The 16,502-nt window shown below is 37.5% G+C and overlaps 1 protein-coding gene across 4 annotated transcripts in view; it reads right to left on the reverse strand.

The window, feature by feature from the left end:
* PLCB4 (phospholipase C beta 4) overlaps positions 1–16,502 on the reverse strand; it is a 204,901-nt gene that overhangs the window by 57,531 nt on the left and 130,868 nt on the right. For all 4 annotated transcript variants that reach the window (XM_082757588.1, XM_082757585.1, XM_082757586.1 and 1 more), the window contains 8 exons: positions 12,124–12,205; positions 10,906–11,006; positions 10,227–10,284; positions 5,433–5,541; positions 4,265–4,475; positions 3,566–3,659; positions 2,844–2,923; positions 2,307–2,391 (listed from right to left, as the gene is read on the reverse strand). In XM_082757588.1, coding sequence (XP_082613714.1) covers positions 2,307–2,391; positions 2,844–2,923; positions 3,566–3,659; positions 4,265–4,475; positions 5,433–5,541; positions 10,227–10,284; positions 10,906–11,006; positions 12,124–12,205 — 820 coding nt within the window. The remainder of the gene's footprint in view (positions 1–2,306; positions 2,392–2,843; positions 2,924–3,565; positions 3,660–4,264; positions 4,476–5,432; positions 5,542–10,226; positions 10,285–10,905; positions 11,007–12,123; positions 12,206–16,502) is intronic.

The raw sequence follows: 16,502 nt of genomic DNA on the forward strand, positions 1-16,502 counted from the left end.
CTCTGATTTTTCCCTATCTCACGGGAAACCTGTGCTCATCCTCATCTGCACTGCTCATACTGTCTCCCATTCTGTGCTGTCTAGCAGTAGGCACAGAAGAGACCTCCAACCATTCTTCAGAGGACTTCTTACTTTCCTTCTCTACATGTGGCTCACATGGAGTTTAAGTCAGAGTTTAGCCCTTTCTAATTTCATCTCTAAATAACTCACCTGTTACAGTCCCTTCAAGCTGTAATAATATAAGTGAGGCTGCCCACATATGCAGAGTAAAAGTGGGTTGGCACTGGTGAACGGAAAACTCTGCCCAGTCCTTAGCTAAGTAGTGAAGACTATTTTTGCCAGTAGGGCTACAGGGTCACATCTTCAGTATTTGTGAAAGCCAAATGGCAAGTCTGACATACACAGGAAATACTACTAAAGGTTTTACACCAACTCCAGGAGGGAGAAAATATATTACTGGGAAAAAAAAAAAAGTCCTCTGATTTAAGCCTCATCACATCACTGAGGCTAAGAAACAAGTTTGGATATGATAAGTAACGCACTCTCCACATTAGGCTTGCTAAAGATATTATAGAGGGAGTCACTGCTACAATGGACTGTGGTTCCCAGTTAACTATAAATGATACAGGAGTAGAAAATATTGCCAGGACTAGTAAAAATTCTTAGAAGAAATACTCTGATATTCTGATCCTTAAATCCAACTCTGAGCTACACAGAAGCAGCATTGTGGACAATGAAACAAAAGAACAAAGCACCACAACTTGAAGCCCAATAAAAGAAGCAGAGGTGACAACTGACAACCAGGGAAAAAATAACAACAACAAAAATAAAACAGCCACAAGAATGGGTGCAAACCTCCTTCCAAGAAGGTAACGATATCCATAACTACCAGGGCTAGCATAGTCATTGGAGTTTTGGCATGTTGGATGAAGACAAAATGCAACTGTTCCTGAGAGTGCCTGGGTTGTAATTCCACTAGATGTCAGTGCCGCAGAGCTCATTCAACCCCAAGCATCCCCAGGCACACGGCATAGCTGCATGCCCATTTGGACAAATATTTCATTTTCCTTAAAACTAAATCTGCTTCAGCCAGTGCTGTCTCTCTCTAAACTCTGTCCTCCTCAGTCGGTAGAAGTACCAGAAAACAAGCACTCATACACAATTCAGGCTCCTGCGGCCATCTCTGCCGCATTTGCTTTGGTAGCAGCTGGGGACCGAATTCACCCACAACAAGGAAGGGGCACAAACTGCAGAAGGCTAAGTAGTGCTACAGAGCACAGGCAGCTGAGACTAATTACTGGGCCCTGAGGTAGCAGCATGGTTCTCTTTGGCCAGCTTTATTTTAGGCTTGCCTGAAAGCTATTGGAGGTTGTCATTTGTGAGGAACGTGGCAAGGTGCTACATACATTAGCAGGCAACATTACAGGCTTAGTTCTCTCGGATGCGCCTTTCATGGCAATGACCTGATATTCACCAAGCCTGGTGAGCTGCCGTCCCTGCAACATGCAAGGAAACCCAAGAAAAGCACAGTTCTGAAAATGATAATACCAGGAGGCCCCTGGCAGGAGATGACAAATACAGCAGAATCCTCTTTGACATGGTCTCCCACAGCACTGAAGAATGCCTGTAGGTTTTGGGTGGCTGCTGGCAGACAGTGAGCACATCGCTCAGGAGAGTAGCAAAGGACTGGGGGAGTAGTTGCAAGCAGTGGATAACAAGCTATTAATGCCTCAAACACTGTTTGTGGAGGAGTGCCTGTTATTACCTCCTGCCACGCAGGAGAGTGAAGTGCATGCAGATTACAGTGCACTTGATAGTCCAAATGAGACTGCAGGGAACTCTGCTTAATTTAATTGTTAATGCAGTAGTGGGGGCCACCTAGGCTGCAGGGCCTGATACAGAGCGTAAAGCATGCAAAGTGCAGCTGAAATGGGAGGTTTCCTCAACTGAGACCATGCAATTTAAAATTAATTGTTTTTCAACAGTGACTGGCAAGTTGCAGAGTTATGTATGACCTGGAAATACAATGTATGCGGTGTATTTTATATAGGAGCTGATATTGCGTCACACATCAAGGGGATGGATTTCCCCAGGCTGCTTGCCAGAGCCCTGTACAGAAGAGATTGAACAATCAGATAAGGATGTTTGTACCAAAAAGTGTAGACACTCAAATACACTAGTCATTTTTGAAAGCACAGGACTGGTAGTGATCAGCACTCCAACCATAGGTGATAAGACCCCAGTTTATTGTCTCTTTTAAACACAGATAATATAAAAAATAGGAACGCTGTCAGAAGATAACATACTGGATGTGTTTCTAGAGGCTGCTTCAACAGGAGATCTCCAAAAAGATCTTCACAGTATTTTGACATCTTGTACTGCTGATATTTGCTGTAAAAGATGATGATGGTTCATTTTTTAAATATAAAAAAGAAATCACTATTAGTCAGCAAAACAGAATAATACTAAGTAATCTAGACTTCCCAAATTATATACTACCCAACTTCTCTCAGCTGAGACACATTACTGTAATTAAACTGTCAATAAAGGTCTATTATCTGACATATATGAATTTAATAAGACCAAGAAAGTAGATTAACTGAATCCCACACAACTAATGGAACATGCAAATATATTTCACAGCTTTACCACAGATAAAAAATATTGCTATTATTAAGCTAGCTAAAAATTGACTATTAAAGTACATTCCTTTCCAAGTGACACCCAGCATATCTGCATAGCCCAACACACTTTTCAAGTACATTCAAATAGTAGCATTTTTGAGCTTTATCATTTTTCTCATCCATTGTACTAAAAAATAAATAAAAAAGGTCACTATATACCTGCAGTGATTTTCAAATGAAAGAATGACAGGGTATTCTGATGTAACAAATGCTGTTTCCTTAATGGCTTGAATTACATCCTTTAAAATGCAATAATAGGATTCAAAATTAGAACAGATCAAATTACAATCATAATGAAAAAGATTTTTTTGTCCTCCTCCCCATCCTCAGAAACACAGAAATGAGTTTCAAATATGCCAAGTGAAACTAGAACTAGAAAAAAAAAAAAAAGTATGCTCCTTCTTCTCTGGTCACCCTCCACAACCAACCTGTGCACCAGCACCCAACTGCAGCTGCAGTTTCACCTGCAACCCATCAATGCTACCCCTGAATCTACCACCATCTCCATCGTGCCATGAAGTACTTCTGTTCCCTGAATGACTCCTGCATCTTCAGGCTGTTTCTACAGCTAAGGAACTTCTCAGACAGGGGGAGGATATTTACTCTGCTGCTCAAAGAGCCACTGAATGTGAAAATATTGGGCAAAGTAATCAAGCCTGCTTTCTGCATTTTTTGTGGAAAGGCAACAGTAGCACAAGGATATGTAACGTGAGCAGGAAACAAGTTTTAATATCTGGGGACAAGAAACCATACTATGCAATTTGTCAGTCTGTCAAAACAGAGCAGTGGCAGATGCTGAGGAAGAGAGGGGTGCCTTGCATGGATTCTTGTCCAGGGGTCCTACTGGGGTTGGTTGCCAAATGGAGAGGTCAGGCATTTACCTTGAAAAGAATATCTGTACACATTGCTTTTCCATGCGTTATTATTGGTTCTTGGTCTTCACCTTTTCCATCCCAACAGTCCAGCTCAACACATCTAAAGACCCAAGAAAAACATCACCTTTCTTAGTGCTTCAGTACAGATGAGCTGCCTGGGACAAGTTCTGAGCAGTGATGTTCAGAGCAGTAAGTTACCAAGCAGTTTGGGGCATTACACAATTCCTTTTAAGCTGTACATGTGTAATTTCAGACTGCTTTTATTACTTCAGGTATTCTACCTTAAATACAGTATATGTGGGGCAAGATATTAATACCTGAAGAAAAAAAAAAAGCACTATAACACTCTTTTATTTATCATCTTACTCAGTTAACTGTGACACATACTAGTAGGTCAAGAAATAAAGCAGGAAATCATAAACATTCTCATTTACTTATAGGGTTCTTAATTGTAAAGCAAGAAGCACTCTGAAAGTCTTTGTCATTTTGATATCAAACTTATCTGTCTTACAACCCAACTCCAATTTCTACATCCCACTGCCTTCCAATGTTTTTTTTGTGACAAAGTCTTAAATACGTATATTTTCATTTACGACAGTGACATATTTATGCATTCAGTTATATACTATATCTTCACCAAGTATACTATGTAGACTTATAGTATCAGATTCACAAATATTAAAAGACTTATCTACTGCTTCCAACCTGCATCCAGCCAGAAGTACTTGTCTGTACATCTCCACCGAAGACTTGCCACCAAACTGCCTGCCTGTTAAATATGTATTGTGAGAGGAACTGATAAAATAGTGAGCCAAAGGATGGTCCATTTCTTGATATAATTCCAAACGGTCTAGGAAAACTGGTGCATTTTCATCTGACATCAAGTATCTGCAAAATCCATCACTTGATATGAGACCTAGAAGGCAGAAGAAATCATAGTAAATTACTACTAGAAATTTATAGTGCATAGGATTCAAACTATCTTTCAGAACATGAACCCTAGCAAAAAAAGGTATGTCTCTAAAGATTTCTGCAAGCAAACACTCCTCTTCTTCCAGTGCTCCAAGCTGACCAGAAACTGTGTCCCTGATGCAAAATTTGACACTGTGTCCCCAGATAATAAAACCAGATGTACAAGAAAGAATTCTGATAGTAGTTAATTTTTTTAAGGTTTCCCAAATGTATTTAAGACTTCTTGGAAATAAAAGTCAAAGAAAGACTCTAAATAATTAGCCATGATTCAGTTCTTGGCTAGAAGAATAAACCAACATCAGTCCCCTGCTATAGCTTTGTGCTTCCAAAATCCTCTTCCTTGCAAATTAGTGAACAATACTTTCCTGTTCTAGATTAAGTCCCACCTTCATAAAACATGATTTTATATGCTCCATCCTAAACAGATGGCAACTTCTATAGTACATACTTTTTACTTTGAAAAACTTGTAAAACTCACTGGTATCAGGAGTACTCAAAGAACAGTGAATTAAAAAAAAGAAAGTCAGAATTAGAATCAGGTAATTAATACTAATATTTCTATTTCATACACAGCAAGTGCTCAATTTTTTCTAGGAGTCGCCATGTTGTTCCCCATTTACTAAATCCCAATGTCAAGCTAACCTCTCCCGGTTTCTACCAGGCTGTCTGTGTGGCCACAATGTAACCTGGATCAGGTTAATCCTTCTGAAAAATCGCTGATTTTGAGGGGGAGATATTTTTCAGCAAATCGGTTTCCCAGTCTACTTCAGTGGTTAGCCCTGCAAGTGCTTGCCCCCTGACCACAAGGACCGTAATCTCCCTTTAAAAAGTTTGCAGGCTTCAGAACAAATTCCCCAAATGCCTAAAAAATGGCAAATCCTGAACTTCCTCCCACATTTACCTTTACTCTTCAAGTCTTCATCTGGCTCATATGTCTCAATTATCTGCATTGCTCTTTTTGTGTCATAAAAGGGAAATAAAATTTCATTGAGCCGAGGATCTCGTTGATGCTAAGGTTAGAAAACAACAGAATTCAGCAAAACAATATAGTGCATGGCTACCATCCAAGAGCATTTCGTTACTGCAGATGAGAAAGAAAGAAGTGGACATTTAAAAAAAAAAAAAAAAAAAAAAAAAGCCCTAAAACTTTCAGACTATCCAACAGCAACTTTAGCTTTAGACAGAAAACAAACCTTATCTTCCATAAGAAACTTAGGCAGCTTTATTATAAATATTTCCAAATAAATCCACTATAACTGTATCACTGGTCTAACTGTTGTTTGTTCATTAAAATAATGACTGCATGTGGTGTATGTGCCAATGAAATGTTGACAATAAATAGCAAAACTCATCTTTATAAAATCTCTCTTCTTCCTTCCAATCTTTTTTGTAGATAATGTAAACTGACAGACTTGACTGATGGCATAGTAATCACCTCCGCTAAAATGCATGTCTTCAGCAATATCTATAGCTGAAGTAAAAATTGAAAGTAAAATAAAACTATGCTATATATACATAATTTGAAACCTGAATTTAGAAATATGAAACTGATGATGATTATTTGTGAATCAAAGAAACACTGTGCACTATGCAAAAAAAACAAAACAAAACACTTAAATTCTTAGAAGAAATATATAAAATTTAGAAGAACTTTATAGTATCCTCAATTCACAGTAATTTATCATATTAAGATTTCATAACATTTAGCATTTCTATGTATTCTAGATGCAATTTAGCAGTGATTTCTAATACATTAAAATTCAGGGAGTTTTTGGTTTAGTTTGGTTTTGCTCACAGTTGTGCTATATAACATTTGCTTTTCTCCATGCTGGATTAGAGCTGCACACTGTGTGCCTGATTCTCCATTAAAAGAAAATTAAAAACAGAATTGAACGGAGTAGTGGCATGTAAGCAGATGCAATAAAACGTAAAGAAATAAATATGACCATGACAACACTCTTTTACCCCGGTAAATGCAGTTTTCAAGCTGCAGTTTAAGCAGAATTCAGAAATGTAACAGGCCACCCCCATATCAGTGATCAATAATTTGGAGTGGACAGAATGGTGTTCACATGGCTTGGCACAGCATTATCAGCATTTGATGTAATTCCTTATGTATATATATATTTTTGACAGTTTTTCAGGAAGAAAAGTAGTTTCCAATGAAAAATAAGCACTTGATCTCTTTTCTTACAATCAATACACTGATGAATGTGCTTTATTGATTACAAGAAATTACAACCAATGCCAATTTAATCATGCAGTTAAAGAGGGATCTTTAAAGTAAAGCTACTGACAGTATGCAGCATCTAAATTATAGCATTTTCATTCACTACAGATTGGCTGTCTGGATATCTAAGTAAAACTCAGGTGAAATATGAAATGAGAGCAGCTGGATGCAGGACATAACTTGCTAAGCAGCACAGAGCAGCAATACAACACTGGCATGCAACAGCACAGTCTAATATGACAAATGACAAGCTTTATATCATGAAAGACATTTCACTACTTCAAAAAATTTAAGAAGTAGTAAGAAAGGTTCTTACTCAAGAAGAGTACTCTTACCCATTCTTCTACAGTTAATCACAAGCATACGGAATAAAATAAATGGGGTAAAGAAAAAAAGCCTCCTCTAGAATAAGACTCTCCAGAATTATTGTAAGGAGCAAAAGGGCAAAATATTCTTCTACGAGCAAAACATTCTTCTTGTAGCAATGACCATCGCTCATTATCAACTTTTTTCCCCATTAATAAAATCATGTCTCCATGCTTACTTAGTTTAAAAACCAAAGCAGATCTGACAACTGATGACATGTTATTTAAAAAAATGGAAGAATGCTTACTAGTGTATCTTGGAGAAATATTCTGCATTACTGGGCTTGCTGGCAAAGGAAAGCTGTAACATAAAAGCTGACTAGAACTAAAAGTGTGAAGTTTCATCTAGAAAGACAACATGTCCCTGGACTAATTGCATATGTCCAGAGTTGCCTTTGCTTGGTCTAGTTACCATATGAAGTAGAAAACCCTTACCCTAGACATTCTTAACCACATGAAAGTGAACCATCTAAAAGAATGGGGAGAAAAAAAAATCCTGTATAGTTCTGGAAAGAGAGAAAGACCATTTAGCCTCCTCAACCTGGCCTCCACTCTACTCTGAGCAGATATAAACTGAGATGCAAAGCAGCTTTCGGGCCCACAATAATTTTACTTCTTGATTTTGTCCTGTGCAGTGGGAAAAGAATGGCATCCTTATGTGGAGATGAAAAAAACAGAGGGAGACAGAAAGAGAGAGTAAACGAATGCGAAGGAGAGAGGAAGAGCAAGCAAGAGAGTGGAACGGAGGGAGGAAAGGAAGAAGAAAGGGAAGAAGACAGTGGGAAAGAGAGGGGGACAGTGGGGAAGAAAGAGAAAGAAAAGGATCTCCTCATACCTCCTTCCCAGGAGAATGGTTGAATCCTGGTCAGACTACTGAATTTCCACTTTGACATTTACTTGGCTTATAATTTATTGCTGCAAGTGAATGGCAGGAGCAAATCTCAATAGTAGTGACCTCAGTTGTTTTTCTACTACATTTTCTTTTTTTCTAAATTGGACTTAATAACAAAAACAAACAAAAAAGAATCTAAAAAATAACTTTCTAAAATCTTCCCAGAAGTTTTAATACTGATACACAACTAAATCAGCTGTCAGCCAGAAGCATTTAAAAGGCAAATAGAGACAGCATTTTGACTGGACAGATGCTCACCCTCCACTTATACCCAGTAACATACCATCATGCTCTCTTAAAAAGTTGTAATGCTTACAGTTTTTGTGGCCTGCCCTGGAGGTTATGGAATTCAAATTAATTTAGGCTAAAGACTTTCATGAATAATTGCCCTGCCAAGCAATTCCCTTCTCCTAAATAATCTTGTATTTTCCAGCATTAAACATCACTACTAATTGCAGTATTGGCCTGCTGTAAAGGGGACAGAAATGATCACATCAGGTGGGAGAACTTAGTTTATTTAGTGCATTTCAAATCATGACCAAAATTTTAAACTCCAAATATATTTGGAGACCAAAATACCTTAAGCACTAAGCCAAAGGCATTGGTTTCAAGTCATCAGACTAAATGTGCCACTCTATAAAACTTTTCTACATTTTTTTTTTCCCAGCTCTAGTCTCCAACTAAAGGGAAACAACCATTAGTCATGAAATACTAATCACAGAATCACAGAATTGTAGGGGTTGGAAGGGATCTCCAGAGATTATTGGTTCAACCCCCCTGCCAAAGCAGGTTCCCTAGAGCAAATTGCACATGTAGGCATCCAGATGGGTCTTGAATATCTCCAGAGAAGGAGACTCCAAAATCTCCCTGGGCTGCCCTCACCATGAAGAAGTTCTTTTACATATTGGTGCAGAACTTTCTGTGCTCCGTTTTGTGGCCATTGCCCCTTGTCCTATCCCCAAAAACCACTGAATAGAGGTTGGCCATATTGCTTTGTCTCCCACACTTCAGGTCTTTATAAACATTGATAAGATCCCCTCTCGGTCTTCTTTTCTGAAGGCTGAACAGACCCAGGTCTGTCAGCCTCCCCTCACAGGGGAGATGCTCTTCTTTTTCAATACTCCTTTTTATATGTGATTTGGTTCGATGAAGAATGAGCGCATTCCCAAATGAAAAAGAAAATTTTACTCTGAATATGATCTACAAATTCTGAATATGATCTATTTGATTTTTCTATGGGGGAACTTACTGCTTGAACCTTAATATAGCAGTATCAGAAACATATACATTTCTGATATAAATAAAAATGGATTTGTAAATAGTAAAATAATGTTAGAAGGAAAGAGTTTTGGTAAGGCTTTTGGTCCCTAAAAGATCAAGTATCATGCAGAGAAGTAAAGCAGCTGCCCATGTTCTAGATGACAAGAATCTGTTGGTACAAACCCAGGTGGAATGTACTTATTTTCCATGTGTATGTTCTTGTTAAATCTACATTGTGTGTTTGCTGTTGCAATTCTGATAGAATCAGCCTTCCACAATTTACTCTGCTTTAGGAATAGAAAAAAAAAAAAAAAAAAAAAAAAGAGAAAAAAAAAGAAACCCCTCACAGTGTTTATTCGCACACTCATGATGTTTTTAAGAAATACTGAATACTCTTGCCAACAATTGTATTCTGGAAATACAGCAATAAAAATATTTTCTTTTATGCTGCACACATACTATTTTAAAAATCATATACAAACCCTTAAAATACCCTCTTAGCTCTTAGATTTGTAATAGATAGAAATATACTGTAGAGTAGAATCAAGCCAATGTTTTTAAAAGCCTACTTCATTTCTTCTATTATTCAAAGGGATAAGCGGATAAATATATCTGTGGCCTTTAGGTAAAAATAATTGCTTATAATAAAATACTGGATGTATTTTTAATAAAAATGCATCGAACATAACAGAATAAAATGTATTAAACATACACAACACAAGACAACAAGCAAATAATCAACAGAAGCAATCTGCAAAAGCCAACATGTAGAAAGCACAAGAACATATAAGGTTGGAGCTGATTTTTGCACCTGGATGTTACCATAATGGAAAGATCAGCAGATCAGAAGCATAGCAAATAATGGCATGATACATGCAATGGATAGACTGGAAGAAGCAAGCCACTGCAGACAGACTTGTATGGTAGTTAATGTATGAAAAAGCTTACTTCATTTAGAAAGCTCACTAATTGGTCTACCGTTAAATAATCAGTTTTGTCTCCATTGCTGAAAAGAAATTTATTAGAGAATGTAAGTTTTCATATATGATGCTACAAGTAGGTATGATTTACATGTTGACATTGTCAATACTTCTAAAACCTTCCACTTTTCTACCTAAAATAACTTTATAATCTCAAAATGAGCAGTCACAGAAAAGAAACAGTCTATGCTTGACACAATATTTCTCCTTTACTTGCTATAATTTAACATACATTACTTCATAAAACAACATGTAAGTCCCCCAGCTGAGAATAAATAGAAGGAAGAAACTTTTAAAATATCAAATTCCTTACTTAATTTAGTTAGTTCACGTACTGTGTTAATCACCTAAAGGAGCAAGTTAAAATTAAAGTAGTTAGTAAAGCCAATGCAAAAAAAAAAAAAAAAAAAAAAGTTCCAGGTGCTTCTTCTAACTCATGTAAAAGTTGCTCTAAATACAGAGTGAACTTTTACATTAACAATCTAAGAGGGAAGGAAGGGGAAAAACAGACTTAAGGTTTGTCTTAACATATTGCTGATGATACTAGGATTCAAGGTTAATCTTTACAGCATTCTGTCACTATTAGATATGGACTAAAATTACAGTAAAATTAGTTTAAAGGAAGATTATATTATATTTGAACTTACATCTTCTTAAAGAGGTCCTCTATGTCAGTTCTGGGACATATCTTTTGGGTGAGCTCATAAAATTTGTCATAAGTAAATGCTGCAGGCTCAATTTCATCATTCTGCAACAAAATGCAAAGGCACATTTATTCAGCAAAAGACTGCTTATATGCTCTATTCCTAAGAGTATTATCTTACCTCACAAAAAGCAATCAAATACTGTTTTAGCTCTTTACCCATTATACGTTTACTTTACCTAGTTTATTTTGTATTTTTTCCAGTTCTCAACTCATCTTTATCACAGATCTGTCAGATGTTCATATATTCTGACCTCACAGCAACATCAATTCTACATACACAGAACTGGAACTCAGTGTTTATTTTTTCTAATGAAGCTTAAAAAAAAAAAACACAAAACAACAAAATAGTGTATGAACTTTAAGATACTTATGCTGAAGCCAAGGCACTTCAAGAAAATGTCTCAGGTTTGGTACAGTGGTTTTAAATAGCAAACCAGCTCTCACACAGGGTTACATAAAATTTCTATGAGCGGGAATGCACAGCTAACACATTCTGTATCATGCCCTTCTTTGGCTGAACAAGATGAGAACTGCAGCTGTGAGCAAAAAAAGAAAATCACCCTTGGTGTCAAGCACCACAACTGCTGGACACCCACAGTTTTCAATGCTCCCCCTCGCTGGCTGGAGACAGCGACCTGCTGAGCCTGCAGGCTGCCTCCCACCAGGCTTGGCAGGTGCCAAGCCAAAAATTATGGGCTGGAGTCTCCAAAATTAAAAAAGGGAGACTTGGCAGAGAGCAAAGGTGAAGAAACCAACCATGACTGTAGCCAGTTGTCACCCCTCTGGGGCTGCTGACAGGGGCTCCAGCTGCAAGCAGGACAGAGCTGGAGAGCAGTTCTTCAGGAGCAAAGGAGGGGAGCAAAGAGCAGGAGGAATCCAAGAAACACAATTGAGAGGGCAGCATGCAGCAACGTTCTGCACTCATGGGGCAAGGCAGTTATTACAGAAAAGAAGAGAAAACCTCATTTAAGATGTTTAAGGCTATTTCAAAGATTTGATTACATTTTAATTTTAGTAAACAACCTACAGTGTTGAATAAGCTACTCGTGAACAATAGGCAAGTTTTTGCATGATGCATACGACTTTGATCACAGATATAAATATGAACGATTCATCAGTTTATTAATGTACAAAGAAATTATTCAAAACTGCAAGATACCTTTCCACTGGGAAGACCTAATTCCTTAAGTGCCTGAAAGATGACTTTTTCTGTTTTACCTGATGCGAAGGTTCTGGTAATACTAAAACAAAAGAGTGGGGGAAAAAGAAGGAAAAATGTTAGTAACATTTTAAACATTCAGTTTTCTCTCTCTTGCTTTTTACTGCCAACGTTTTCTTCCAACTTCAACTGATGAATATAAGCATCTTCCAAGTAATAGTGCAGCTGAAAAAAAAATGCTCCATGTTTCACATAGCAGCAGTGTTCTGCCTGCAAGCTATCCATTAGAAAACATCAAAATAATGAACTGCAAAAAGAACAGAAGAGTTGCTGTTTTTTTCAGTATACTGGGATATGGAGCTGTGAAAAGCATTATTCTTTTGGATCTTTTCACCTCCACACATAGATAAATGACTGTGTTTAAAAAGTAACAGATTCAACAAGTGAGAAGACTTGTGGCTCCAGGCTTTCCTGCTTGTGGTGACTTTTCTTCCTTTCCAAGCATTAATCTATGCCTCCCACATCACCCTTAAGGTAGGTCTGAACCATTCCCAATGGCAGGTTCCTTCCTCTTTCCTTTTCTAGCAGTCTTTGCTAGCCAGGGACTCCCAGATGCATGTCAGATCTTATTCCCTGCTCCTTCACCAGCTGCAGTGTTCACTCCTCCCTTTGAATGTTCCCTTGCCTTGCAGGCATTATGAATGCCCCTGTTCTAGATGTATTATGCATTTAAGTAGGTTTCCACCAAACTGATTAACATCCATTTCCTTCCACAAAACAATAATTCCATTTAAAGCTTAGCTATTTGGCATGCTTAATGTGAAAACATTCGGTCTATTTCTGTTTCCATTTGAGACAAGTTTGAATAGCCTCTAACTCTGGAAAAGTAGATCCAAATTTGACACTCTCCTCCTTTCCAGGGTCTAAGCTAAAAAGATGCATCCCAGAACTCCTTGATTTTGATGTCTCAATCTGGAGGGGAAAACTGAGGTCTGTATCCAGTATCTACTGCTAACACTAAGAAAACCTGTATTGTGGGAAATACCCTATAGCTGCCTCATGAGAATAAGTTGCTTGTTATCATCAGCTGAGACAATCATTTGCGGAGTCTTTTTGTTAGTCTCATGCATACTAAATAATTTCACAAGGTGAAAGATGTGAAATCAACAGTTGCTGTTATTTGTTGCCATAGCAATTCACAGTTGTTCTACTCTCCAAAACACTCTAAGACTCCTATGTAAATATTTTCATACTAATAAAATGAAGATCAGGAAGCCAAAGATCCAAGTGATAAAATAGCATTTTAACCTATCTTGGCTATTTTTTAATGGGTTCTTACAACAGGTTTCTATGTCTCTATTTAGGTACATAATTAAGTTATTTGACTTCCAAAGCTAAGTACTGTGATGTTTTCACTGAATTATAGAATGAGCTTAATTTTAGGCACCTGTTTCTTAAAAAAAAAAAAAAAAATACATATCAAACAGCTATTTTCTCCTAATGCTATGACACTGAATAACATCAAGTCTATAATTTATAATCTATCTCCAGCCCTGTAAAAATTATATGCCTGTTCTAATGAATTAGGCCCCAATAATAAATATAGTGCCAAATGTATAATATTGGCATAAGTAATTACTCAGAAACAGAGAGCCAAGATCCCATGGCTGCAGAGAGCTTCTTTTTGATATCAAACTATCTACTTCACTAAAGATAACAGTAAATATAGCAATAATTTGTAATGAGAGCAGCAGTCTAGGAACAAGCACATGAATTAAAAAAGAGTTTAAAAGTATACTTTCATTTTGCTAAGGGTACTGTAAATAAAACTTTTTTATTATATCTGAAGAGACTTCATCCTAGCGTATTTACAATCATCTTGTTCTATACCTTGGAAAAAAATTGGATTATTTCTGACACAAGCAAGTTGCTGGTTGATAGATACCTACAGGTGTTAACTCCTCATGTTCTGTGGTGGATTTTTTTTTCTATCTTTTTTTTTTTTTTTTTTTTTTTTTTGTGAGGGTGGGGGCAATGTGTCAATGTGCTCTTTGTTTTTTTAAAATACTTCAAATCTAGGACTGAGGGTTATCAGTCTATCTTGGCTTTTGATGGACTCAATAACTTGGTTACTTCAAAATATTTACCACTTTCAAATCATTACTTCAAATATCAAGTCAACATACAGACTGTTCAAAATATCATTTATTCTGGCTACACTGAATTTATCAGTTTGGCTAGAACTGGAAGTACCACTGTGTACACTGTACAAAAAAATTATCTAAAACTACAATTTCCAACCATCATCTGACTGTAGGAGCAGACATTTCTTCCAGGCACTCTGGAGTAATTGATACAAAGCTTATTTACTAAAATGTGTAATTTCAGATTAACTTAATTAAACCAGTATGAGACAAATTTAGTCTTTGTGCTTTTTTTTTTTTTCTTTAATCTTCACAGTTAGATGCTAAATTAGCTCAAACTCTTTTAAATGTAGTCATACCAATGGATGATCATAGGTTGACCTAAATTCATTTCCAAGCAGACTCTATCTGAACAGGCACAACTTGCACATACAGAAAACATGTTTTCTGCCAATAGAAAGCTGCAGAAACAGAGTATTTTTTTATGTTAACAAGCACTGACCTTCTCAGTTATCATTTATAGTAGTTTGAAAATCTGAAAATACAAAATATTTTAACCAGTGTTCTCCTAAGGCTTTTGCACTACTAACTGCTAGTATTTCTTCTCTCTCAAATCCAATAGCAGTTGAGAAGAACCTCCATGACCTTACAACCCTAACATTACTAACAAGGATTCAGGAATATTTGCACCATTTACCACTGACTGCCTAAGGATTTTCACCTTCTCAAGCTTTGCCGTTTTCTATGCCCATGTGTTGGCTGCATCAATCTGTATTAAACCTAGAAAGAAATGCAGAGCTCTGACTTCCCAGGTGAGATTTTTTCCTTGGGATTTTACTTCATTTCTGTGTAAAAGTGAACTAAAGGGGATCTTGCAATACACATTCCCATAGCTTAACAGACTTGCTAGGTATTCTCCTGAGAGGATAACATTCCTATCTGTATCCCCAGAGCTACAGTCACTGCTATAGGGGTCCCTGAGCAGCAGGAGGAGGTGGATGTTTGACAGAGCACAGCCGACTAGAAGACACTGAATTTTAAAACAAGGAAGTAATGTGGGAGGGACTGACCACAGCAATCTGGAGGTTTGTTGAATGTGAAGCATCAGAAGTTTAAATCAGTAGGAAGATTTACTTGGGTGGAGACTTGGGTAAACAACATGAAACTCAGTGCATAGCAGAAGCACTCTGCCCAAATTTCCTGGTGCTTCTTGGCTTGCCTTCCTATCTCACCCACGAACCCTTCTCATGCATCTAGCTCCTCCTATTCCTTGTCTTCTCCCCCATACTCTCCCTTTGCACTAAGTGCTTGTGGGCGGAGGAGAGGTTACCCAGTGATGAGAGATCTGTGTGCCTGTGTCTCACTTCATAATAAGCAGGTGTTGCTGGATCAGGCCACTTTCATGATTTCACTGTCCTCCATCAGGGCTCTGTTGCGGAGGGGAGGACAGTGCTCTGGTTCAACCTTTTTTCCAAGACAGGTCTACAGAACAGTCTGATTTTTGCCCTGCATTGCCATTCCTCTTGCCTCTTGCTGACATCTCTCCTATTCCTTTCAGCCTGTGAAACAGTACTTACTGGATAAGCACCAAAAGGTTGCCACATTTTACCCACAACAACGTAATGAATTCCTTGAAGATTTAAAGATTCAGGTTCCCTCAGCACAGCATGGAATAGTAGATTCTTTACAAATTTACACTGCAAATCACTTTTGCAAGAAATTAAGCTTCTAGAGACCAATTTGTGTCAACCTGGCACTCTTGGAACTGGAAACACTTCTAAGAAAAACTATTCAACTTTAAGAGACCATTTAAGTCTTCCACAATCCAAACTCTAAGTCTGACAGGATGATTTAATTCACTGGAATTAACAAGCCAGTGGACTGGACTCTCTTCAGCAATATGCGGCCTTCTCTGCATAAGTAAATTAGTCTGCTATAGCACAGCAGAGAGAAATTGTGCCTCCCTAAATGCAAGGTAAAATATTTCAAGGTGGAAACAGTTTCAGACAAGCTAGCACGCTATTCATTCAATACTGAGGAATAAAGCTCTGTGTTCAAACACAGACATAAAGCTCTGGCATCTTAAAAATGAATTTGCTCCTCTAGTACTGTTCCCACATCTTTATCTTTCAGATTATATTACTCATGGGACCTCTGCACAGGTGATGCCTCATGGCAGTTCAGTTCAAGTTTCAGGAATAAGCAGGAGCTTGACAATGTGAAAGCTGAAAAATT

The sequence above is a fragment of the Aythya marila genome (genome assembly GCF_965140915.1).
Source record: "Aythya marila genome assembly, chromosome: 3".
In the NCBI taxonomy this organism is placed as follows: domain Eukaryota; kingdom Metazoa; phylum Chordata; class Aves; order Anseriformes; family Anatidae; genus Aythya; species Aythya marila.